Below are 27996 nucleotides of genomic sequence, written 5' to 3' on the forward strand. Positions count from 1 at the left end.
AAAGGGGGCATAGTGTAGATAAGAATTTCTCTTTGAGTTCCATGATAAATGACATGTAATTTCCCTCGGAAAAGGCACAGTGCAGGTAATATCAACAGATATAATCACTCAGGCATACAGAAAGAAGGCAATTACTCTTTGATGATGAATAATATGTTATTTCTCTCTGAAAGGACACAATATAGATTATATCTGTTGGCATACAAGAAATATAATTTCCCGGGCAAGCATGATTAATTGTTGGCCGAAACATGGGACTGATCAAAAGATTGGAAAGAAAATGGAAATAATTAATTATGTTTGTTCGCTTCTATTGTATTGATCAGGCAATTTTGCCCGTATTGTTGAGTTGGTGATTCCCAATAGAGAATAATTTTGTTTTGTTGTACAACATTTTTTACTAGGTTTAAGATCTGGGGGCTATCAACTAGCAATAATTATTCTCAAAATCTCACATATGGAATGCCACATCTCTCAGGACTCAAACCCAAAAGCCTCCTGATTACAAAACAACAATATTAACATTTTGCCATCAGATTTTATGAGGACTCAAACCCAAAACCCTCCTGATTACAAGACAATAAAAACCATGCACCACACTCTACTGGGTCTCAGAACCCAATAAATTTCACTTCAAGATTCCTGGGATTTTGACAGAAAAACATACTATAAACAATAAGATGATAAGAGAACTTGCCATAGTTTTAAGTATTCACAAATCAATCTGAGGGAGCTCTTCCTTTCTGAAGGGCATTTTCACAAAAATCTTAAATTAGGTAGGGTTCCACACTAGAGCAAAAAGCTCATATGGCCATGTTGAGCTTGTTTTAAGTATAGCAAATCTGCTTGAGGGGAGCTCTTCCTTTCCGGCGCTGTCCCTATATACTTTACCACTACTATTTTATAATATAATTTCATTATTTAATAATTGACACACATTTAGTGTTATATATATTGTGTCTGTCTGTCTGGCCTTTCCCCCCACCAATCTGCAGTGATTTCGCACCCTGTTCGTAATATATATTGTGTGTGTGTAGCTCTATATAAACACACTCATTCAAACATACACATACATACTTACACACTGTGATTATTAGGGAACAAATTTTAAGGTGCACACCTTTCCAAAAATATAGCTGTTTTCATACCGGCCTTTGAGATATATATATTTTAGGACATGAAATCAAGTAAATGAAACACACTTTGTTGCACCTTTTCGTGAGATTAACACATTTATCCCCTTCTTACCCCTTCTTTGATGCTTCAGCACCTTTGCCCTTCTTTTTCTTTCATGTTTTGTTAAAAAAAAAATGGACAGAAAAATAAATCATTTTCACTCTTCTTGAGCAGCTACATAAAATCCTATAGTCTCATTTTGTAGAGCAGGACGAGAGCCAAAACAGTATAATATAAATTATACCATGTTTACCATAAATTATGTTATTTGCTACAGTGTTGAATAAAGAATGTTAATGTTACTGGTTTAGACCTGAATAAAGGCAGTATCAGCACCTTTTTGAAAACATTTTCAGGACCTTTTTTACCTTTCCCGGCGATAATTTTGCACCTGAAAATCCGTTCACTACTAATTACTAATATCTTACTAATTTTATTAACCTTTCCTTACGATTCGGGAATGAAAAGTCAACCACTCTCCAAAATAAAATCCTCGGCACAATAGTCTGTGTGTACATTTTGATGTTTTAATAGGATTATGTTATTGTTGCAGGCATCATTGACGAAATATCACTGAAACAATTCACCCATGCTCTTTTTTTCCCCTGAACGGTAATATTTTTGTCTCGGACATTTAATCGCACACAAACAAGAAGGTACCTATATTTTTTTTAAAAAATACAATCTTTAAACTTCGATTCCTACTTATTTGTGTCACGATAAAGTTTCGTTAGTGTTTTGCTTCCATTCTTGAACTTCTCATTTCGTAATATTAAGACCAGAGTGAGTCAACGGTGGTACACTACTAATACTGTAGCCTTGTTTTCAGAGGGGAGGTACGTACATTCCTGTTCACGTAAACTGGTACGCTTTGTAAGGTTACTCAGTTGAAGTATGTGGCACTTCGTCTGAACAGGAGTGTACATTGCACAATGTTTCATAAAGCTATAAGTCCAATCAGAATTAGTCTATCTGAGGAAAGAATTTACTTTTGTCCAAGATAAAATATGTAGCATCACAGTTATCAAACTTTCAACACTACGCCCTTTCCTTCTTTTGATCATAATGGAATTCTGTCTGAGACTGTGACATTGGCGCACCAAAACACATATATTATTAGGAAGTGTTTCTCTTAGAAAAGAACGTCTGAATGCAATGAACTCCAGGAGCCTTCACTTGGGATTCTGGACCATTTTAAACACTCCTGCGATCAATCTCAAGTAGATTTGATGTTCCGTTGGAGACATCAATTACTTTTTTTCTCTTCAAGCAGTAGAGAAACTGGTAAAACTTGGAGCTCTGCCTGCAGCGCTACGAGTGGCAGGTGGCTGAAGCTCTACATCATAATGTACAGATGATCTATCCACGCTCACGACACCGCGTAAGTGCACCAGTTTTTCCGCATTCGTTAACTCGACTTCATCCCGCCCACGTGGACATTTTGAAGAACGGATATTTGGGGAAGCCAAGTCTTTTGCTAGGCATCAGATCGTGACTTTCTTTAAGATTCCCGAATTCAATGAAAACCTATTATTTTTCATTGGATTGCGGGAACGACGCGATTGTCAAAGCTACATCAATTACTATTTATCATTTCGGTTTCCCTAATATCACAGAATAAATCTTCTTCACTGGCTTCAAGAAATTTGTTAAATGGCGACCAGGACGTGCAACCAAAAATAACATTCTGTGAGATAATTTGAGAACAGAAGTTTGCGCCAAGATAACAAATTAGTATTCACCACTTAAGAGAAATTATTGTATGTTTTATATGACTGGTTGTTGAATTATGTGACACTAGAGGGTTCATAATGAGAGTCAAAAGCATGAGTTGTGGTAAACGAAGCGTGGTTTCCAGGAGAATTCTTTTTTCTCGTCTAGCTGCTCATATACATGGCAAAGATTGTTTGTAGTGTGTTATTCTGTTTCTTTTTCCAGTTATTTTCTTACAGAACATGGTGTTTTAGAATGGTTCATTCAATGAGAAAAGGAAAACGTTCTCATTGAGACAGAAGCAGACAAACAAGGAAGAGACACTTATTCCCCCTCACTCTACTGAGTAGAGAGGAATAAAAACAAGAAAAAAAGACAAAATAACCTACATCTTAATTGCAATTATTACTAATCATTCCTTCCACAATGCAAATAGTCCACTTTATGCTCCGTTAGGCTAGTCAGGACTGGGTCTACAATTGAAAGTGGTACCAGAATCACTTTGCAAGTATCATGCACGGGAGTAGAACCTGGGATTTCTCGAGAAAGTTTTTCCTACAGTGAAGTAACATGCAAAGTTTATTTATATTTGTGTTAATGTGCCTGATGCTTCATCGAAATTGCAATTGAATCAGTGTGTACTGTACACACACAGAATCAGAATATGCTCCTGGAATTCGTTAGTTAACCAAAACCAAATTGGAGCTGAGATCGCGGTAATTCATTAATTCAGAATTAATTAACATTTGAAACCGACTCCATTACACATTTTTATATTTTTAACATCTGTAGTTCCTACATAAACAAATCGTTACATATTATCGACATTTTAGCTACAAAATCAATATTTCTACATTCGTTAGGGATAGCTCGTTACAATAATAATCGCTGTCGATTTTGACTACCATTATTATAGTTCGAAATAATATCGTGTGGATCAAAGGGAGGAGGATCATAGTTGATATGAAAATCAGAAGGAAATAGGAATACCTTACAAGACAGTGGAAATGTTTTAATTTTCGCGGCCGCATCTTCAGACGTAAGTAAATGACGGCGGAAAGGGAAGTAATTGTTGGACCTTAGTATCTACGTCGAGGTTTTTGGTGGAGGAGTGGTGATTGTTGATCCTGAGGGCTCTGGAAGTTTCCCGCAAATAAAAGCCAACACAAATGTTTCAGGGATACGGCCCCCTGCCGTGAAAATGTATATATACATTTCCAATATTGCTGAGTGTTTCCTACTCCCTATTCATTTATATATATCCGTTACAAATCTGTAAACCATTGTTTATATTGGTCCTGAGTTCGTTGCCCTGTGGACACACACGTAGTGTTTTGCATCCCAATTTAAATTGTAGGTCCAGTTCCGATAACAATTCTGTACATAATTGGACTTATAACAAACTCTGACGTTTTGACATTTTTTATCTTATATCAAAGTCCTCAGATGATTTTCCTACGTCTAGGGTCATACTAGTTGTGGAGCTCGGGTGTCTTAATTTTGCAGCAGGTACGGAACTCAAATATCTTAATTCTGAAGCAGATACGCAACAACTCTCTCTCTCTCTCTCTCTCTCTCTCTCTCTTTCTTAAATGTATTGATTTTGAAGCAGGTACGCAACTCAGAAATCTGAGATTTAACGCGGGAAAGCAACTAGGATGTGTATTCCTAATTCGTATGCAATCAGTGCACACAGAATCAGAGAGGTTAAGGTTCAACACATGCCTGGCTTGACCTGGAATCGCTCTTTAATCAAAATGACTTTGGGATTTATTATAATCAATGTTATGTTAGTGTAATCAAACGAAGCTTTGGATGCACACAAGTCTTTTATTTGTACGAAATGACATAATGCATATTTTTTTGGAAAACTTAAATTTTTTTTACAACTGTCATTCGAAATATTTCTCAACATTCCAGTTAAAAGTTTAAATCCTCCTCAGTGGCGTGCCCAGTATTTTCGAAAGTGGTTACGTATACTTTCTTTGGTACTCAGCCCCATCTTGCTACCCTTTTCTGCCTTTGACGTTCCTTTTTTTAGGAATACTTGGCCGGAGGAGGGAGGTTATGACCCCCATAACCCTTGGGCACGCCACTCATCCTCCTGTAAACTATGAGGAAGTGAATTAATTCTGTAAGAGAATGAATTAGTCGACGAAGAAACAAAATACATGGACATGACCCCGTGCATTTGTACGGGAGAGAATCTAATTTTAAGTAGCAGTTAATTTCAAACCGGCGTGCCTCTCTCTAACTTATTGCCATGATAATTTCCTCTAATTAGAACCAGGTTATTTTTACGCTGCCGATATGTTGACGAAATGCTTGACGTGGAATGCAGACCAATCGCTTACGCTTCCTTATTATTAGACCTTAATTTCTACACCTGTTGCTCTAAGGTCTATCCTACCTTCTGATATGCACGCAGGGATTTCTCCCAGCCACCTCTTCCGGCTGCAAAACATTCTGTCGGATGCCTCGGGCTTCAGACGAAAACCAGCGTCGCATGAGTATGCTGCTTCCAGGAAGGTGTTGAATGGATACGCTGTGTTCTGTGATCTACAATATCAAAAGGCACCGCCCAATTAATCTTTCGTAATGGAAATTACTGAAAGAGTAAGCAATACACACAATGAAATGCAATAAGGAAGATAGAAAAGACAAGGAAGAGGGGCGCAAAGCAAAGAAAGCAAGGAGTAATTCAGCTAGGAAGCATGGCAGGAAAATTCATGAAATGTATTTGCAAATGAAACGAAAGAAGCAATGAAAAAATAAACAGCAAAATTAAGACGGTGTGTGTGTGTGTGTGTGTGTGTAAGTATAAATGGCAAACAAGCACGAACATTTCCGCGACCACTAGTTTCAATGCTTCCCTCCCCCAAAAGTCATAAGTAGAGCCACATATTTATGGTGAATAAAATATCTAAATTTCGGTACAAAAACTTGGCATATTTCGGGATCAAAAGAGATATATAAGATGGCATTTCGGTGTTAAAATGGTGAATAAAAATCTAACACTTATTACACAAAATTAACATTTCACTTCTAATAACACAATTATATAGTTATCAGAGTACTAAGTTTGTTCCTGTGTAAAGGAATTTTTGCTTCTCAGATATTTACAGCAAAATTAAGCAATTTTCCGTGATTTGCATAACTCGCAGGATAATTCAGACCTCAGAAGATGTCGCGATGGTAAACAAACCCTAAATTTCGTCTTTAAGAGTTTATTTCGCATTATGCAGTTCATTTCGTGACAAAACAGGGTAGCAAAATGCACCTCACACCTTTCAAAAACATGAAAAATCAACACTACAATGCAGGGGCGTATATTCCAGGCTAGCTAGGCTATTTGCGAAGCCTGAAGCCTAGAAAGTAAAATACTGAAGAGACATCTAACTAGAAACTATGTGAAATAAGCTGATTTGAAAAAGAAGATAATGGCGATTCTGAAGTTGGCAACCTGAATTCTTAGAAGTTGGCAACCTGAATTCTTAGAAGTTGGCAACCTGCATTCTTAGGAGTTGGCAACCTGACTACCGTTTTGATGGCAACGTGGCTTCCTTGAAGACGTCAAGAATGAGTCTAGTATTCTCCCTTCCCCCTGGTCTTAGACTCAGCATACGCTACTGCTACAATGTGTTGTTTCACATTTCGTGTTTTCGCCAAAAACGAAATATCATGAGGAATATACGAGTATGGAAGTAAGTAAGAAAAGCAGGCAGTAAAAATGGCAGAGGAGGAAAAATTTAGAAAACTGATCTGAAGTAAAAATTAAATCATAAACAAATGCTTACTAATATAACACACATTACCAGCTAGTGAAATCCCATAGGTTTATCCCTGTACCATTTTGTTGAAAATGTATTCATCTTAGCATCTATCATGACGTACCTCGTGTAACGAACAGTCGAATTGGAAACATGGGGCGCAGATATGAACTGACCAGTGACGCATGATAAGTCGTATAGAGATGGACTGTCAATCGCATTTTCGCTGGATTCCTCAATATCCGTTTCTGTCACTTGACCCACATTTTCTTCTTCCTTTTCATCATTCTCTACAGGGTTGTATTCTTCAGTATCTTCGGGTAATGTGTCCTCCTCATCTTCTCTTCCTTCCAAAGCGTTCTCTTCCTCACTTTCATCGTAAGTTTCCTCTTCCTCGTCATCATAATCATCTTCTTCATCCTCGTGGTCATCTTCAACGAGGTCATCTTCATCGTCACTGATACTCGGAGAGTTGCCAGAGCCCTCAATATTTGGCGGACTTGTTGATGTCTCTTTAGGTGGACTTGTTGATGTCTCTTTAGTTCTGCTAGCAATGTTTTCTGAATCGGGCAACTGCTTCACCTTCTTGGACACCGTAACCGTTGGAAGAATATGTTCGGGGGCCACTGTCGTGGATGTAGTTGTTTCTACAACTTCATTCCCACTCAGGTCGTCGAGTTCAGCAGACTGACTACCTGAAAAAAAATTAAGATATGAGAACATTTGCTGTTATCTCACACGTGACTGGCACGTAGGTAAATTCTAAAGCCCGGTATCCACTTGTTGCACACCAGCGTATCGTTTCCCCGTTCCGTATCAATCATTGATACGATACGGACCCCGATTTCTCGCGTATCATCACTGCGTTCCGTGTCATCCACCCTGTAGCATGATTGATGCGGTGGTCCGTGCTTTTTATTCACAGTCTGGTCTCAAATGACGATGAGTACACCGCAGCAAGTAGCAGCAGCAGCACATATTTTCATACACGAAACAAAAATGAACTATCCAAAGAACATAGACACCCACAATTACAATACCAGACAAAAAGATAACTTCCACATTGTGCGGCTAACTGCATACCAAACAGGACCTTTTTACTCAGGCATCCAGTTATACAATATGTTACCAAAAAGTTACAAAAATTTTGAAAGAACCACAATCTTTAAAAGTAAAGTGAAAAAATTGTTATTGGAATACACATTATATTCAGTTCAAGAATTTTAAGAATTAAATAACTTTATAAAATAAATTCCGATATTATACACTATATAATATGTACTTTTACAGCACTAGATCACTTCAAGAAATAATTTGTCAATGTATGTTTTACTATTATATTATGTTACGTTTTATCGAAAAAGAAAAAAAAATGCAAATCACCACGTTGGTGGATGACAAACATGTACGCGAACCGTGAACTGTATAGTGAAAGCAGCTTATTGGCAGACTTGCGGTTCCAGCAGATCAGCGGATTATACAAAAACTTTGCGTTTGTTTTCCAACTTCCTTCCACGCATCTTGTTTACGAATTTTGTTGTAGTACTCCGGATGTTTTGGGTCCCACAGGATTCCATATTTCTTATTATATCAATAAATGCAATAGTATTTCCTTATCCCACTCCATAATAAAGATAATATAGAAAATAAATCGACAATGGAACGTACTGTCATTCACAGAGCTCACTACACACTGATGGATGATGCAACGAGGCAACGGAACGCGCGCATGCCCCTCCACACTGGCCCTCCCACCGCATATTGTATCCTTCCTTTGAGTTTTTTCGAATAAATTAATACGGAACGGGGATACGATACGCTGGTTTGCAACAAGTGGATTAGACATTTGAACGGCATCAAATGGAGGCATTAGTGAATACTGCTACAGAAATGGCAACCTCGAAATTTAAGAATTTGACGCTAACACAGGGCTCTATCAAGCTTATCTATGTAGACCCAAAAGTAACTTGGAGTCATTATAAAATCAGTAGCCATCCTGTCTGCCTGCTGAATAAGACCCTAGATCTGTTATAGCTATGTGACAACTGACGAAGAGTTACACATTATAATGGATGAAGTAACTTGAAATATATTTCGCAAATGGTTCCTCTCAAGATCAGTGTCTCACATATAATAATATTGATAACAACAATCTTAAATTGTATCAATTGGTTTATTATTAATCACAATAGTATTACTAACAATGCATGAATCAGTAAACAGATTGTGCACGAATACAGATATACGGGCCTCCCCATTGGCGTAGTGTTAACGTCGTTGCTCGGTAATCAAGGGGTTCCGAGTACGATACCCGATGAAGACACATAGTGGTTTAAATTCTATTTGAAACTGTAGTCCCAGTCCCGATTAGCCTTTCTGTGCATAAAGTGGACCTAAAAATAAAGCTAATTCAGATATGAAACCACACATTCATTATCTAGCTTATTTACTTTAATATCATTAAAATATGTATAAAACATCTGTTCTACAGCCTATAATATTAATAATAATATTAAATAATATAATAAAAATAAATAGAAAATGGAATATTTATAGAATAAAAAAGAGGTTGTTAGTTGCAATTTTCACAATTTGAGTGTTTCTGCAAAAAGCGGCTCTGGGAGTCACCTAGTCTCCAATTAATGGGTACCTTGAGGCAACCTTGGTGAAGGCGGCCGGAGTGTGGTGATGATCACATCTCCATTATGGCCGCCATCGAAAATATGTATGTCTCTACCTCCATATTTCGTAAGTGCCTTCATGGCATGGGTTTGCCCGTAAGACCTTCCCTGGAGATCAGTTCAAGGCCAGGATGGATACACTGAACTAGAAGGCAACACTGCAGCTATGCAGTGTAGAAGTAGGGTTGTTGAAGGTCCAGGAAACAATAAATTCTAATAGATTCCGTACCAGGACCGGAACCTTTCTTCTCGCACAATTTAATTTCGGTCCAAGTTATATATTGTTTCATTTCAGTACCGAACTTTGACAATATTTAAATTGTGAAGAATGAGTAGTGGCGTTAGCTCTCGAAAGATCGAAAACTTTTTCAGAATCGACCTGGTCGATAGTCCGAGAGAATTTATTCATCCTTCGTCGCCAGGAAAGCTTCAAGACTTACGTCAATGTTTAAATTGATCCGGAAAAAAAAGGTTCCTGGACCGAATTGTAACACTGTAAAGATAAAAAGATTCTTTACGGTCCAGAACCCATTTGCGCTTTCTGATTTTCTCTCCCGGACCGAAGAGAATTTATTCAAAATTTCTGAACCTTTAACAATCCTGGGGTTCTTCAAGGTTCAGGAACACATAAATTCTAATGTATTCTATTGGGTTCCGTAACGAGACCGGAACCAAGGCTGTCCGCAGGTGGGGAGGGGGGCTACCCGAGATTTCTGAAAAGAGCTAATGTAATTCGAAAATGAAATTGTAGCGATTTTTTATAACAAAAGAAATTGCTTTTTGTGAATTGCAGCAAGTATTATTAATATTATTACTTATTTTACAGTAACATCATAGATCAGAAGTACCATGGAGCCTCCCCGATGGCGCAGTGGTAGTGTCGTCGCCTTGTAATCAAGGGGTCCCGGGTTATCCGGTGGACGCACAAGTGGTTCGAATCCCTCTTTAAAGTGTAGGTCCAGTCCCGATTAGTCTTACTGTGCATAAAGTGGACCAAATCAATCAATCAATCAATCAATCAATCAGAAGTACAATGAAGGACAGTAGATTAAGTGTAACACCATTAAGCCTTGTTTCCATGCTATGAGAAACTCAATATGCTGACCAAGGCAGTAATTTATTTTATTATGAAATATAAACTAAACGTAACGTTTCAACCTTCTAGAAAGGTCTTCTTCAGACTCTGTACCAAGTACAATTGTTACAAGGTACAAAAACAGGACGACTTAAGAGAGAGAGAAATGTGATATTTAAACACAGGAGAGAAACAGGACATGACATAGAGTGGGATGAGGCTAAGCAGTTAGGAAGGGAGAAGAGAATACTAGTGAGAAAATGGAAGGAGGCCAAGGAAATAGAGAAGAAAGGTGAAGAAGACACAATGAACTGGAATGGGGGACTGAAGATAAACAAAGAATGGAAGAAGGTGTTAGAAAGAGTGGAAAGGACAAGAGAGAAAGAAGAGAGAAGAAGGAAGAAGAATGAAGGAAAAAGAGCGTGAGATAAAGAGTCCAATAAAAGGCTAAATATGTTTAGCCTTTTAGTGAAAGTACAGTTGGCAAGAGAAAGCCACCTGCTAGATTGTTCCAGAACAACTTTCTAATAGTCTGGAGGGGAGTAATGTTTGTGTATATACATCGTCCTGTTTTGTACCTTGTTACATTTGTACTTGATACAGAGTCTGAAGAAGACCTTGCTAGAAGGTTGAAACGTTACGTTTAGTTTATGTTTTATAATAAAATAAATTACTGCCTTGGTCAGTATATTGAGTGATCTCTGACTCCCATTGATATCTGTGCATTGTGAAAAAGTACAAAAAGACAAAGTGATAGATGTTTATTGAAAGGAAGCAAGGCGGATCCAGTTTCTATCTACAGTAAATACGTATTAAACTCGAGTCTGAACTTGTAGATAATGTAAAATTACTTTAAATTTAATTTGAATTTATGATTTGTATAGTAGTAGTAGTAATAGTAACTAATAATAATAATAATAATAATACAATAGCAGTAATAATAATGATAATAATAAGTTTCTATGACTGCACCCCCAGAGAAAAAATCTTGCGGACGACCTTGACCGGAATTGAATTTATTTACAATTCCTGGGTGTTTAACAATCTTAACCAGGAGCAAGTAGGAAAGAACTTACCATCAAAGAAAGGAACCTCGTTGTCTTGGAGTCGCGCAGCCTGTTTACTTTTCTTCCGGAAGCTCCCTGCTTTGGTCCTCGGGTGTCGCAGTTTGTGGTAAGGTGTAGTCCGCAGGTAGTTCTTCAGCAGCCTCTCGATTGAATCTGTGTCGGTGGATTCTTCTGGGCGAGCCGTCTGAGGGGAGTCCCAGCTGAAAGAATTAAGAGAAAAGAAAGATAATATTTTTCCGGGTATGGAAAATCATTGTTTAATAGACAGATATCAGTTCAGTAAAATAAAAAAAGCTGCATTTTTTAAAAAAAAAATTGTGGCTTTAGTCCACTTTATACACAAATGGGACAATCGGGATTGGACCTACAGTATAAAGTGGGATCCGAACCACTATGTGCCTTCACTGGGTATCGAGCCCTTAATTGCAAGTCAAAGACACTAGCACTGCGCCAATGGATAGGCACTAGAATTGCAGCAACAGTTGCATTTCGTGCCCCTTTAATGTCAACAATCCAGCAGCTCAATAAGGTTCCAGAATATTCAGGGTCTTTAGAAATTGCCAAATGTTCGACAATCCTATTACGCATATTTTTTGTTGTGAAAACGCAGGATAGCAATGTTGATGTTCTCCATGACTTTTTTAAAAATTTTTGTTTTAAGTCCAGTTGATGCAAGAATATATGCGATCTACTCTGCAATGTGACTTCAACAGTAAGCGAACTTGGATGGCCTTTACGAAACAATACGATATTGCTTAATCGTTGTATCTGAGTGTAGAGTCCAGCGCAGATAATTCTGCCGTGCAATGCGCGACAGAACTAAAGAAGCAGTGTTGCTAATGGACCAGATAGAAAAATCGCTGCGGTGCGCCGATGCACAGCTGTTACGTACAACAATGAAATTAGAGAATTCAGGTCTATCTAACGTTGAGTTTTAAACGTCATGCATTATACCAGGACTAGGATTAATATGTACTAACAAGTGGCTTTGTATGTAGCTACTAAAAATTCGCAAAATATGAACTAACACATAAGTAAAATTACCAAAAATGCTGCAAAGAAGACTTCTTCATACGATTCCTTATTTGAGTGATTTCAAACAAAATAAAAAAATGTATATATTATTTTTCATTGCATTAATGCACTGGTGGCGTTCTAACTTTTCACTCCCAAAACCCGTATACACTGGTATGGAACTGCAACGGCAGATAATAACATGCCAACGTGTTAAACCGCTACAATTGCACCATAACACTCCTCCTGAAGCAGTATTATTATTTCCTCTCTGAGATCGGCGACAGTCGGTTGCCTTTGTTGTACATTTACAAAGGATGCCGGCTTCCACAACAATAACAAGTACATATACTGCCACTAGACGATAAGCTGCGCGGCTTTTTCTTTTGTTATGAACCAGGGCCGGCGCTAGTCATTTTGCCTCCCTGGGAGGTGGCGGCAGATGCCGCTCTATTTCGACCCCCCCCCCCCGGTCATTACGCAGCAACGGAAAATTGAAAATCAATATATTCCTAACTAAAACATCAAAATATAAAATAAATAATGAGACTTCTTATGCTATTTCAATACTATTCAGCGCAAAAGAATATCTCGCTCGATCACAGTTTTCAATAGGCTTATTTTTTTCTTCTCTTCAAATTTTGCCGCTCTGGGCGATGGGACGGTTCGCCCTCCCCTTCCGCCGGCCCTGCTATGAACTTGGTCACCCATCAAAGCATGGCAATTTTAACACAGAAAACAATATGCATCGCATTAAGCAGCAAAAATGACAGCCTCCTCTATGCAATTTCTACAAGAACACTTGCCGGAGCCAGAGTTGAAATGATGTTGGAGCCACATAATTTATTTATTTTGAATAATTCCAAAATTATGAAATATGAACAATTTGTTGCTGCTGTTCGCTGCTCTCTTGCCAAAATGCTTTATTGGGATGCTAACACCATGACTGGCTTCCTCCTTCATGAACTCGTGCACGTTGCTTAGAATTTCCCGAGCTTGGCTATGCAAGGTTTTTGATTTCAACTTCGACAGAACTGGAGGCATTATGGAATTTAACGTTCATTAGCAAACACACACTTTTACATACACACACGCAATACACGCACACAACGTCAAACCGGTCAAATACTTAGTATAAAATAAAAATATGGTGCTTCCAATCCAACGAAACTCACCGTCACTTTACCTGCCTTTTCCCCTTCCGTGACAGAAATAGTGCTTCATTATTACAGTTGGCAACACTAGTTACTAGCTAGCCAATGAACATGCACTGCATAAAAGAAGCAACCACTACGCCGTGCTATATTGCCACATCAGCGTCCCTACCGAACGGTGGGAACCGCGAGCTGGAGCGCTAGTCAATTGTTTTCAATGATGTTTGCGCGAGTGTGTCCAGGAATGGAATGACAATGTGGCAACAATAGCGAAGGTTTTCGAGCAGGGTAGAACACATGATGCTAAGGGAGAGGGAGACGAAACGAAAATTCGTTTCTACGCAACGGCAAATTTACGTGTGTGGCACTCTACGTACTATTGCTTTCAAGAGCAGGAATGACTGACTAACTAAGTAACTCTCTAACCTTCTTAAACCCGAAGGTTTATGGCTGCAGCAACACAAGCCTTCCATCTGTACCTATCCTGCGCAAGATCAATCCAATCTTTTCCATTCTTACCGATTTCCTTTAGGTCCATCTCGACGTTATCCTTCCAGCTTCGTCTTGGCCTTCCTACAGGTCTCTTACCATCAGGTTTCCCAACAAGAATCCTGTAAACTCCTCTTTCCACTCCCATTCGTGCCACATGGCCTGCTCACCTAAGCCTTCTTGATTTAATCATTCTAATAATATCTGGACATGAATACAAATTATGTAGTTCTAAATTATGTAACTTCTCCATTCACCTGTCTCCTCATCCCTTTTAGGTCCAAATATTTTACTAAGGATTTTATTAAGTTTTATTTTTAAGTTAGTTCAAGAAACTGCAATATAAGGCCATGGATGTTCCCAAGTTAAAATGTTCCGGAGGTAAAATAGTCCCCCATTCGGACCTCCGGGCGAGGACTACTTTGGGAGATCCGTGGACTAAGAATAGGATGCACAGTAGGAATAGGGATATTAAATTAGAGCGGAAGTGACATCGAGGCTAAAGTAGTGTCATGCTGTGAATATCAATCCGGTTGAAACTCTTTTCGTACTTTTTTATGATTGATTCTAGTTGCATTTCTATGGAGAGAAAAATTTCGATATTGGCCACCATCGTACCTTCGTTCAATTAGTGTGCTGCATTAGCCACGTGTCGACCAAAAGTGAGTCATTTGGCTTCCGAGGTAGCTGGACCAGGGGTTACTTTTCAGTGCTCGAAGAGAACTGTTGAAACGTCACTTGAAAAGAAATGTTAGGACGTTGCCAAAAAATGCGAGCAACGAAAGGAATAGCAATTATATACTACCGCAGGAAAAAAGAGATATTTCGCGACGTCAGATTTGTTACGGGGTAAGTTCGAGATCAGTCGTCATTCTTCGGATAGCTTGTTCTTCTTGCTCTGTGGAACAATGGATATGCTTCTCTGTGAAGTTGAACGAAATATGTGCGAAAGAATTGACTCGCGTTAGAACTAACATTCTCTTCTGCTTAGATCACGCCGTGGCCGTGAAGTCTAAGGCTCCCGATACGAGATGCGCGCAGGTTCGAGTCTCCTGGGGGAAGCGTAACAAATTTTCCTGAGATCCTGTGTATGGGTTCGGTGGCCACCCACCATCGTGAGAAAATTGGGGAGCTACGAATTAGTAGCGTAACCTGACACGGAAACCTACAACAACAACTGTGCGTTTGTCGTTTTGACAAACCCCTTAACTTCCACCTCTGGTGAAACTGAGGGTGGCAGTCTGTAGGTCGACACTGGCCCTCACGGACTGTCGCGCCAAGGGTTATGTTATTTATTTGTGATTGCACAGCAGTAAAGTGCCACGTCCATAAAATTAACCTTCAAAAAGCATGCATTAGGCCCGCTTTTGACGGAAGGATTTCCTTTGACATTTTTGCTAGCATAAACAGTGTATAATATATACAGCACGAAAGGCACGTCGAGTTACACCATCTATGGTGAATGCACTGTGTTTACAATTGAAACAACTAAAAAATTCTTTCCATACGTGTACTGAATACGTTATAAAGTATGTATTTAAGCAGTGTCATTGATTTGTCTCTAAAACCTCTTTGCAGGGAACGTTATTCCTCTCGGTTCAGTAGTTATCGGCTTATGAACATGCGAAGTGATACATTGTTTACATCTGACTCGGCAGCCATTACACCTGCACACGTGACCTTGAGCTCGTTTCTGATTGGTTATGCTACGAGAAATGCTAGGCAAACGAGACCTATTCTATCCTTGAGAAATGCCATTAAATATGCCATGGCATCTGCAAAGTTTCACTACACACGGTAGCACTTTGGTCATGGCATAAATATTAAGGAAAGGAAAGGAACGAAGCAAATGCTTTCGTCTTTAAAAAGTGGGCTTTAAAGAGCTGCTAAGATTGATTGATTAGGTGTTTTAACATTAAGTCCACTTTATGCACAGTAAGGCTAATCGGGACTGGACGAACAGTTTAAAGTGGGATCCGAACCACTATGTGCCTCCACTGGGTATAGAACTCGGGATCCCTTGATTACAAGGCAACGACGCTACCACTGCGCCATCGGAGAGGCCCCAGAGCTACCAAGAGTAAAATAGGTTTTACATAAGCAAATATTGCTGTTGTTGATCAAAGCGAGCGTAGCCAACCGTTTGGTCAGCGGAAAGCGAGGCTCTCGTCCAAGGACTAAGCGCTCTGAGGCCAGAGACCAGAATAATACAAAAGAAGAGCCGACAGAAGGTGGCTGGCCGCCATAAATCTTCCACGATTTAAGCCGAAACAAAGCTCCCCGTCTTCCGCAATGGATTCGTTCCGCTCGACTCATTTCTGTAACTGCGGAAGGGTTATTTCTGGCCCTGTTATCTCTGATTAACCCTTGTTTGTAAACAGCAGAAGAAAGCAGCCCATGTGCCGAGCGCTGCGGGGCGACTGTTCGGATCACACATGCACGACGTCATTCTGAAGAAGAAAAGGGCTCAGCAGGGGGAAGATCGAATAGGCTTCCAGCCAAGATTGCTCAGAATATAACAGGATCCACTCATGATTTGTTACCCATTTTTACGCCTAATTTTCCCCTTGGATGTTCTTACCGTCAGCTGGTGCAAAGGGAAGGAAGGGTGTGAGTGATGCAGCTATTTACCCTTGCATCCTCTGGCAGTCATACTATATTAAAAAGTCTGGAACAGCTACAAAGTTCGCTTCGATATATAACTGGTCTCTGTAGAGGTGTGTGTCATGTGCATCGAAGCCAATGCCCCTTGTTTGAGTTTTTATTGGGTCATGAAGAACCCCAAGGCTAATATCATGTTCCCGCAGGGTGCGAAATCATTGAAGACTGGTGGGGGGGGAGAATATCTTAATCTACACCCCATATACGTGTGTAAATATATATATATATATATATATATATATATATATATTCATAAATTATTATGATATGGATATTTATAATGTTATTAAATATAAAAGTCAATTAATTACTAAATATTTTTAAAAACTATTATTAAATACACAAAGTAATTAATTAGTTACTTTTATATATATCAGATATGTGTAAAGTAGCAAATTAGTTCCTTTACTGGGGTGTAAGGGGTGCTCCTTCCACGTAGTGCACCCAATAGTCAACCTCACTTCCACGTAGTACACCCTGGACTGCAGATCAACGAGGCTCTGGCGACTGGCCCCATAGCCAGTATAATTTTGTTTGTGTTGTCCTGTGTTTTGTCCTTATTTGTGCTGAGTGCTCCTTTACAGCCTCAGCTTTTAACGAAAGTCAGAAGATTTTAATATTTTACGATATTTTATGATTTTAGTTATGCAACATTAGAGTTGTTATGTGTAACGATAAGGGGCTGGACCCCGTAGAATGTGACGGGTGCAAAATAGCCTTAGTTCTGACGCACCCAAAATTTTAAATTCAAATTCAAAAATTCCTTTACTAACTGGTTAAAGATGTCAATAAATTACGAAATAGTTTTGTTATGTACAAGCTTTTGTTTAGTTTTCGTATTAATACAAAACTATTATAATTTATAATTATGTTTGACTTGCATTCTTCTTTTATTGCACGCATATTGTTATTGGTGTAGAGAGGGTAATAATCTCTTGAAAAAGAGAGAGAGCATTCTGCACGCACTATTTTGTGTTTTTTCGATATTATCCTTAGTAAAGTACATAAGAAGTAAACAGCCTACTAATTGCTTATATTTTGTTGTTACAAGAAAAGCTCCCCCCCCCGGAAAATATTTGGTGGGGGGGATTTTTGAGGTCAAGATTGTTGGTGGGGGAACACATATATGGGGTGTAGATTAAGATCTTTCCCCCCACCAGTCATCAATGATTTCGCACCCTGCGATTGGGTGCCAAAACTGGGAGGGGTTGGGCCAATGACAGTTTACTTTTTTGGTAAACAAGGCTTATCGTTAAGGGGAAGATTGACAATTACGTACCAGTTGTGCATTTATCTCAATATCGTCGGAATTAGCACTACTGCTAAAAAACACCTTCACTATACAACAGAGTTTGAATTTTTCTCCATGTTGCATGTGGAAGCGTTTTCTTTAAAGGTGATTATTAAGCTAGACACGATGTTTGAAAAATATGATCAATAAGTATGTATTCCTTATGGGAAATCAACTTCAACTTCAAGTTACGGCTAATCAAATGGGAGTTTAGACTTTTCCTACCACTAATAAATAGTTAAACGTGTCCGTTTTTCGTCAATGTACTTTTCTACGTCAGTGAATGTTCGATATTCCCGAGAGAACGAATCAAATAATGGTCCCATAAGCGTAATGCATTTCTCCTTGCCTCCTACTGCCATCCTGGCAGTGTTGCCAAACCTGATGTGCATAAAAGAGCTACATTTCACCTTAAATGTAGCTAAAGTTGACTTTCAAGGAGCTAGATTATTGAAGGCTGCATAAAGTGCCTTCTAGGGTAATTTTAGGTGTCAGAGGGGGTAGGGGGGCTGCGAATACCTATAACTTTTAAGTGATGACAATTTATTCTCTGTCTAGATCTGTCGTCATCTTCACGTCAGCTACAGCGCTATAAAAAGCAGCTGAGGAGGTAAGAGGGGCTGGCAATATAATAGTATCACATCATGAGCTGGTCTTTGTGGACCGGATCCAGAGATAGCATCATAGTGGGGCAGCGGGCGGGAGCTACAGTTCACAGCAAAACGAGTGCACGAAAGAGCCAGATCTGGCTCCAAAAGAGCGAAGCTGGCAACAGTGCTCGGCAGCTACCGCAGAGAGGACGACCTAAGGGAAATTGTCCCTCTATTCCTTAAGAGGTCGTAGTGCGGGGCTAACCACCCCCACTCGACCCCTAGTTTCCGACAATAATTAACGATATTTTTATGCATAGATATGGAGTTCTAAAATTAACTGAATTGGTAAATGATCGATGTCCATAAGTGGCCAGGCAAGGAATGCTATGAAAAATCCTTGCTGCTGAGACGGAGAAAGTTTGAGAACCCTTGAATTTGTGTACAATATAAAATCCCATGACATCAGCTCTGAATAAGGCATTTTCCACCAGTACAACAGTTTTAGAAGCTGCATTTTCCTTCGGTTACAAGCGGAACGCATTCATAAACATAACCGTACAAAGAGCCTTATTACTGAATACGGTAGGCTGTAACTCATCCTTAGATGAGAGCTTCGCCCTGAGGTCTGATGAATAAGGGCGTGAAGCTGCGATCACAGCTGAGATGCAGCTCAGAGCAAGATATTTTCTCCAGAATTTTGACCCTGGAAGTTGTTTCAGATGACATCTGAACGTGCTCAGTGAATCCTAGAATGTCGTAAATATTCTCTGCTCACACATCTTTTTTACTTTTACTACAAATGCTCTGCCGGGGACGCCCTCCTATCTGGGAATCCCCAGACAGATCGTAAGGCTCTTTTACGACTTGTGTGGATGTGTTGCACGCGGTGGGAGGGCACGCTCTTTTCTCGAAAGTTCAATTTTATCTTCTCTTTCTCGAACTTCATTTTCAGGCTATTCCTTCGTGTTATTTTTTTTTCTTTTTTAAAAGTTCTATTCAACAATTCACTCAATTGCCATTACACTAAACATTGCATGTAATTACTTGTGATATTGCCAATGAAAACTCAAGTACAAGTGATCATGAAGTCTTTCCAACTTTCCAAAGGTTTGTTACAAAGAAACTATAACAGTTACAGCTGCACGGCTTGTGGCAAAAGAAAGATAAACTCATAAAGCGCCCCCTTCCCCCCCCCCCTGTTGTAGTACAGGCTGGGTTGGTGTAGGAGGCGCTCCAATCGCTGGAACTGAAAATGGCGCCAGCGTAGGAGAAAGACCAATGTGTTTATGGCATCACGACCACCCTGTACTTGAGTTCTCATTGGCTATATCACTAGTTTCTACAATCCGACTGCCTTAGCTGAAACCATGGACAGAACACAGAAGTGCGCATGCGCCAACTGGGCTTGTTTAATGTCAAAACAGGGGTGACTGCAGAAATCGCTGACCTCTAATCACAGACTGAAAACGATGAACTTTTATTTGAAGCCGTGCATAATTCTGGGGCTAGAAATATGGCGGAGATGCACATTAGAGCTTGTTCAGTTTTCATTTTAGTGAATAAATTATTTGTACTCACTTGTGGAGTGTAATATGTGGTTATATACTTCTTAGTAAACTTAAAAATTACAATCTTCTGTTGTGCAATGACTCACAGTCTTCAAAATAGTTGTTACAAGTGGAAATATGAAGGCATGCTCTTCGCCATGATAGTATCACCCTCCATACGAAATTTTTGGCTTAAAGTTGACCCATGTAAAAAGGCTCACGTTTCCGGTCTGGTACCTGGAGGTCTGTGGCAGCAATGGCATTTTGGGAAGGTGAGGGTTCCGTGAAAATCATTTGCTGTGGAAACATTAACGAAGCAAGTAGAGAAATGTTTCCAATTATGGAAGGGTTCAGAATGAAAATGAAAACAAGCAAATCTATATGAACGAAATATCACAGTGTAGATTGGTTGGTGCTTCTACCTGCTTCCCTACCTTTCCAGGCAGTTTTGTCTACGCACAGAGAACTAAATGCATCATATCGATTGATACAGCAGAACGTATCCATTGATGCACTAAAGTGTATTTTATGGCCTCTGCGAAGAATCAGATTCACATTGGATGCATTTTGGTGCATTTCTGTATGTCGTAAAAGAAACACCAAAGTGCATCATGTGATGCAAATGAGGATTTCTTTCAGTCGACATACACTTAAATGCAACCGTTGATGCACCTTCCTGCATTTTTATCGATGATGCACTTAAACGTTTGGTTTAAGCTACAGACTTTATGTAATTCAGACCAAACGTTTAAATGCATCATCAGAAATGATGCAGGAAGATGCATCAAAACGCATCAACGGTTGCATTTAAGTGTATGTCGACTGACAGGAATCCTCATTTGCATCACATTATACACTTTGGTGTTTCTTTTACGACATACAGAAATGCACCAAAATGCATCCAATGTGAATCTGATTCTTCGCAGAGGCCATAAAATACACTTTAGTGCATCAATGGATACGTTCTGCTGTATCAATCGATATGATGCATTTAGTTCCCTGTGCGTGCCCTGGCTGGACTGTAAGTGGTTTCTTAAGTACAGCAATAGGCACTTTACCTGAAAAGAGGCCTCTTGAAGTTGAATTGGCGACGTGGGTTGTCGTCACCGCCTTGCAAGTACTGTTCTTGATACTGCTGTGCACTCAGTTTGCGAACTTCAGAGAACCTTGCCTTTCCCCTTATGTCTGTAAAAAAAAATAAAGGAAAGAACTCAATAATTGGATATAAAAAAAACATAAGATAAGTAAAACTGCGTTAAAGTACTTAATCTCTTTCACTTACGACGCTCTTACACTTAATACCTGCCTAGGTTCATCAATATCATCACTCATCCTTCCCGATCGTGAAAAGCTACAACGACGACTCGGGGTTCGACGTGCTGACCACTACATGTCACCCCGTAATTGGTTGAATGATCTCTAGTATTTGGCGATGTATCGTCCAGACTATATATCGCGATATTGAAAAAATATCGTCGAGGCGATATCAACTAGACGATATATCGTCACTATATCTTGTCGATATATATCGGGCGCCACTGGTTATCATCACTCACCCTCAGCTTCACGATTAGCCAAAAGTAGCAGATTCAGAGGGAAATTAATGGATTGGCAACACTGAGTGGCGATCTATTGAGGAGAGAAAAGAGGTAGAAATATCCTGCGATGAAGGATTGAGGAGCTGAGGTGCGTGCTCTCCAGCGCCGATTGAAAAGTAAACTATTTTAGTAATTTTAGAATCGTAATGAAAAAGGTCCTCATGGCCCCTTTGTAGTCAATTTCCAAGCACGAAACCTTCTGTCAGCAAAGTCACCTGCATTCTAGAGTTTTCAGCGCACCTATCGCCGAGGTTCGCCGAGAGAAATCTGTTTACAAATTAAGAAGCAGGCAGGTTGTCACTTTAACTAATGACGGAACGGGAGAAGGCACACGGGAAGTAATTTGTCAATTCTTCCGTAGACGAAACTTTCCTCATTCACCCTTCGAGCTTCCACGGCAGCCTCGTGGGCTCTTGCCAGAAAAATAAGCACAGGGCGCACAGTTACAATGAATCCGTGTCACAAAATTTCTTATTCCACTTATTAGGTGGGCGCAAATAATATAAAATGTAACGAGAAGACAATTGCGGGGCGCCAAAATCTATTCTTGCCCCTACCGTGGAAGCCTTCAGTTATATTTCACTATCTCCCTATTTCCGGCTCTCCCTCTTCTTGTTCAGAGTCCTACCTTTCGGGTAGTTTCCACACACAGGCAATACACCCAACGGCAAAATTAATAGTAGTAATTGTGAGTGTGTAGCTCAGTCGTTAGGGCGTCGGACTACCATGCGGGAGAGAACCGGGATCTTTTTCCACATGTTCAAGCGGCTCCGGCGCCCACCCTGCGTCGTATAAAGTGTGTACATGGAGGAAACTCTGGGGGGTAAAGGCGACCAGGGGCGTGGTGCTGATCACATCACCCACACCTTCGACCTAACCCCACACCCCTATACGCTTTCATGGCGTGGTGCATAGCACAGGGGAGCACTTTACTTTTTTTTTAATTGTGAGTGTATCTTCATCAATTTCATCATATCATCACTCATCCTCATCTTCGCGATTAGCCAAAAGTGGCAAATATGCGAAGTAAAATAAACCAAATCAATCCATCAATCAAAAACGTTACTTTTTCCAGAGGCGTCTCGTGAACGCATACGTCAATTGTGGGAAAAAGAACAGCTTGCTCTGCGACGACATTCATGATCATTTCTACATTCTAATTTCTTCATATAGGAGAAGTATTTATTTTACAAGAACTAAGCTTATATTACATTTCTTGGGTCTGAAGTGACGTATGCGTCAATTGTGGGAAACGAATTATTACTTTCTTTCACTTCAGATCCAAGAAATGTAATATAAGCTTTGTTCAGCGCTCTCGTGTAAAATAAATACTTCTCCTATATGAAGAAATTAGAATGTAGAAATGCTCATGAATGTCGTCCCAGAGCAAGCTGTCCTTTTTCCCACAATTGACGCATGCGTTCACGAGACGCCTCTGCTTTTTGCAAAGAAAGTAATAGGTTACAGTTACGCGTACTTACTTTTAAAAGTAGTGTAGCCAGTTGCAGTGAGAATTCCTCAGAAGATAACTGTTACAAGTAACTGCATTACTAGTAACTAGTTACTTCCAAAAACTGAACTACATGCAGTTCACCATTTTAAAAAATCACAGCAGAATGAACTATTTTCCCACCATTCTTACATCCACATCGGATCAACATGTTCACTACAAATAGGTTCGTTAGAAATCTCGACACGTTCACAACCGAATCTTATCGATCTCATCACAGAGTTGAACATCATGTGTCAACTCCTTTTTTATCCCTGTAGAACCCGATTTTCTGCCCACACTATCTGGATTCAATGTTGCCAGAAACCGATAAGGAACTCACTGATCAGTTTACAGACATCTCTTCTTTTTTATGCGGCAGATGGCGATCGCTTTAATAGCTTGTACAGAGCATTTGATTTCATTTTCATCTCGCAAATACGGTATTTATAACGTTCTACTGAATTCCAAAGACTAATTTAGATTCTTATAACACTGCCACACGCCCTGCTTCCCATCACAGCTACGCCATCTTTTGGGCGTTTAATGACAAACGGAAGCTTAATGGACAACTGTCAACATGGAAGACATTATCCTTCTTACGTGACCGTTTCTCGAGCCATGGAACGAAATAGTAACCATATTGTATAATTACTGGATCTGTAAGTTGTTAAAAATAAACTAAACTTGTGTTATCCTGACAAACACAACAAGGACAGCATATTTAAATGTTAACTGTACTTCACTGCCGTTATCTATCTCATACTAAGCCAAGGCCACCCGCAGGATTTATCTCAGGTGGGCAACCATGCAACCTGGGGTGGTGTTACCCCCAATTTAGGAAATTTCTCATAAAACAATCCCAACAGGGAAAATTTGCATACGCATCCCCCACTCACTGCATTATTTCCATGTTGGTCCACGCAAGAATTCCCCCATCCTTTTCCCAAATTGAGCTAAGCATTCCCTCAACTAGGAATTTTCACTTTGGCCACTGGGGAGGAGAGCAAAATTTCGTATCTTGTCCTTTAGTCATAAAACCACATATTTTACCTCATTATTATTATTGTTGTTGTTACCTTGGCATTGTTGTCAAGCTCATACTTTAGTCCGTTATTTAAACAGAAACTGGATTCAACTTCCTTCCTTCCCATAAATATCAACGATGTACAGTTAGTTGTATTTTTGTACTCTTTCAGAATGCACAGATATCCATCCGAGACCACTTAATCTGCTGTCTTTCATGGCACCCCTAATCCAGATTTCACGCCGAAATTTCAGCATTCGAATTACATGAACTTTTTTCCAGATATCACAGCAGGCAAGTGACCCATTGGCCCCCTCTGCGGGTGCCCTTGTATGAAGCAAATAGGATACTCTCAACGACTACCTGATGTATCGAAAGCGAATACTGAGACGTAAAATTATAGACTTCTTACAAATCGACAAAACCAAACCAAATAAATACTTTGACAAAAAGTCCTTGGTGAGCAAGTATTCAGAAAATCTGTAATAATTTCATAAACGTGTAATTTATTCATCATACATAAAAAAATTAAAAACTGATATTAATATAACACCTGTAAAGATTGGTAAGCGAACAGATCTATTATTAATAGCTTTTGCTGCTGATTACTATTTATTTATTTATTAACGTATTGTTTTAAATGGCGGAGTTAAAGCTTATTCGGTTACAACAGCTCTGATGCTTTGGCTGCAGCTAATTTAACGAGAAATATATTACTATTGTCTTCTTCTTCTTCCTGCTGCAGGTCTGGGCAACCAAAGCCCAGTCTGCGACTACAAAAATGGACCATTCATCGGCGATATGCTTTTCCTAAATTTACGTATTTTCCTATTACTATTGTGACTATTGTAACGTGATAGCATAAAGTCTGTCATTCGTTAAAACAATTCTGTTGTTCTGTTAGTTTGAAATATGTAATAATATTAGACGCGCTTGTTAACAAATTCATTTACACGTGTGAAGTAAGGTACGAAAATATATTAATTTAGTTTCAAATTAGATGAAGTAGCTATTTTTTTAAACTCTGGATAGCTGCTTTTCGTGTTTAAGAACATGAATGAAGAATTATGTGATACAAGATCTTGTGAAATGTCAACTGTTGTCGCACGGTGGAGTGCTGAAAATTGAGTTTCACTGAGCTTATATGCTCATTCCTTCAGCCTCTCTTCAGCAAAAAGGAACATCTTATGTGTGGACAGGTGAGAAAATATGTCACCCACTAGCTACACAAACAAGGAGTCATGTCCCCCCTTCCTTTGAGAAATGCTTCCCCCGCTGTTGCTTGCGGGAGACAGAGACAAACCGTTGAAGATAGCAGCGGAGAGGTTAAAGTCACGCGAACGTAGAGCAGCGTGAACGTTAGGTGAAAAGTTGCAGCTATATTCACAAATCTTAAGCCCCGTGCTGACTTCCGCATAAGAAAAAAAGGAAAAAGAAGAAAGAAACACGTGTTCCTTTCTGTTTGAGGCTTTCCCCCTCTGTGAAACTAAAACACAAAACCGCCAATTTTCTTCTCAGCCAGTAGAGTTGGCAAGGTAATTTACTCGTTACATTTTTTACGTAAATTACGCGTAATTTGCTAGTAATTTACTTCGCGTAGAAAACCCGTGTTTTACGCAGATGTAAAAAACTAATTTTCTTTCGTAAATTAGTAATATAAAAACTACTTTAATTAAACTACATTTTAAACTTCGATTTTCTTGCATATTTCAGCACAAAATCGTTATTTTCTGAACATTGTTTTTGCAGCCACCTCACGCCCTCACTAATAGATTTTTTTAAAAATAGAATTGTTCTTTCACATATTTAAAAAAAATGAGAAACCTATCTTGCACTAGTACATAACTATAACATAACATAACTACTGTATTAACGACTATTAATTTGGATTGGATTTCAAATTTTAGTAACAGCTATTACCTTAGGCTAATTATAATGTGAATATGGAAGTTTTGTAAAATTCTAATATAAGAGCGCAAATAAATTCGGAAGGAAACTTTTTAAGGCTTTTTTCTTGTTTTCTACCACTGAAAACTGCTATACATAACAATAACAAACGCCAAAAAGCATGTTTTCTTTAAATTCTTATGTTTGATTCTAGTTTCTACGTACTTAATGTTTTAGACGTATTGAATCTCTGAAGCGTAACTACCTCCACGGCAAGGAGTTGAATTAGCTTCGTTCTCATTTCTTCTCAAGCCGGTCCCCGTGGCGGAGTGGTTAGCACATCGCGCCCCGACGCTAGGGATCCCGGGTTCTAATCCCGACCTGGGCGTGGATGTTTGCGAGTGTCCATTCATCAATTTCATCATGTCATCACTCATCTCCATCTTCGCAGTGGAATGCTTAAGGGCATGCGATACAATTTCCACGGGAGTCTTCCCAAGCCCTTCCGTCCATGGCAGTGTGCCAACTTAGCTCTCTTGGAGCCAGATCTGGCTCTTTCGTGCACTCTAGCCGGACCCTGTGACCGAGTGGTTAGCACATCGCGCTGCGACGCCAAGGGTCCCGGGTTCGAATCCCGCTCGTGCTTGGTTGTTTCCGAATGTCCATTCATCAATTTCATCACTCATCCCCATCTTCGCAAATTAGCCAAGAAAACAAGAAGTAAAATAAACTAAATCAATCTTTCGTGCACTCGTTCGGCTGTGAACTGGGACGCCCCCCCCCCCCCGTGCCCCACTATGATGCCATCTCTGGTTCCGACCCACATAGACCATCTTTCGTCATAATTATACATTTTGCACGTGACGTGATATTGTTATATTGGCTGCGTTGCCCCACTCCCTCTTATCTCCCCAGCTACTTCTTTACAGCGCAATATTAGACGTGAAATTGACATAATATTGTCGTCAGGGAATTATTTACTTTCGATTTGATATCACCACCGGTGGATTATTGAGATGGGCGATGCCGCCGGATCTAGATGTTGAAAACTAAGAATAAATTGTCATCAATTTAGAGTTAACGATAATAGCAGTGCCCCACCCCTTTGACAACTAACATTACCCTAGAAGGCACTTTATCCAGCAATCGTAAATCTAGCTCCATGAGAGTCAGTTTTAACTCCATTTAAGGTGAAATTTAGTTCTTTTTTGCTCATCAGGTTTGGCAACACTGCCAGGAGGCAAGGGAAAAAGCATTGATCATATGGGAGTATGATTTGATTCATTCTCTTGTGAATATAAAACTTCCGATGGAATAGAAAGAGATGTCAACGGGAAGAGGGCAGTTTGAAGATGAATTTCATCAGCGGAAAAGTCGAAACTTCCATTTGATTAGCCGTAACTTGATGGTGAAGTTGATTCCCCATAAGGAATACGTGGGATTACGAAAATTATTATTCATCATATTTTCCAAACATCGTGTCCAGCTTAATAATCAACATAACAAAATGTTTGCACTTGCAACATGGAGAGAAATTCATACTCTTGGATACACCGAGGGTTTGTTTTAGTACCAGTGCCCATTCGGGCGATACTGAAATAAATGCACAATTGGTGCGTAACTGTATCTCCTCGCCTTAAATGTTGCAAAGGCACCGGAGAAGGAAGGCAGAATGAGCAATAAAGGAATGACGTATAGAGGGAATCTGAGTAAGAAAAAGGGACAGAACTAAAAACAAGTGTGGAATAGAAAAGAAGCTCGAGA

General features: G+C 39.5%; 2 protein-coding genes across 4 annotated transcripts in view; one reads left to right on the forward strand and one right to left on the reverse strand.

Moving 5' to 3' along the window:
* Positions 1-27996, forward strand: part of Atg13 (Autophagy-related 13) — a 361003-nt gene that overhangs the window by 176798 nt on the left and 156209 nt on the right. The gene's annotated exons all lie outside the window — the stretch shown is intronic.
* LOC145981335 (uncharacterized) overlaps positions 1-27996 on the reverse strand; it is a 235457-nt gene that overhangs the window by 94348 nt on the left and 113113 nt on the right. For all 3 annotated transcript variants that reach the window (XM_083114550.1, XM_083114551.1, XM_083114549.1), the window contains exons 3-6: positions 21290-21416; positions 11492-11682; positions 6784-7354; positions 5300-5448 (exon numbers count right to left, since the gene is read on the reverse strand). In XM_083114550.1, the coding sequence (XP_082970676.1) occupies positions 5300-5448; positions 6784-7354; positions 11492-11682; positions 21290-21416 (1038 nt within the window). The remainder of the gene's footprint in view (positions 1-5299; positions 5449-6783; positions 7355-11491; positions 11683-21289; positions 21417-27996) is intronic.

The sequence above is a fragment of the Lepisma saccharinum genome, chromosome 29, assembly GCF_977018435.1.
Source record: "Lepisma saccharinum chromosome 29, izLepSacc3.1, whole genome shotgun sequence".
NCBI classification, from domain to species: Eukaryota; Metazoa; Arthropoda; class Insecta; order Zygentoma; family Lepismatidae; genus Lepisma; species Lepisma saccharinum.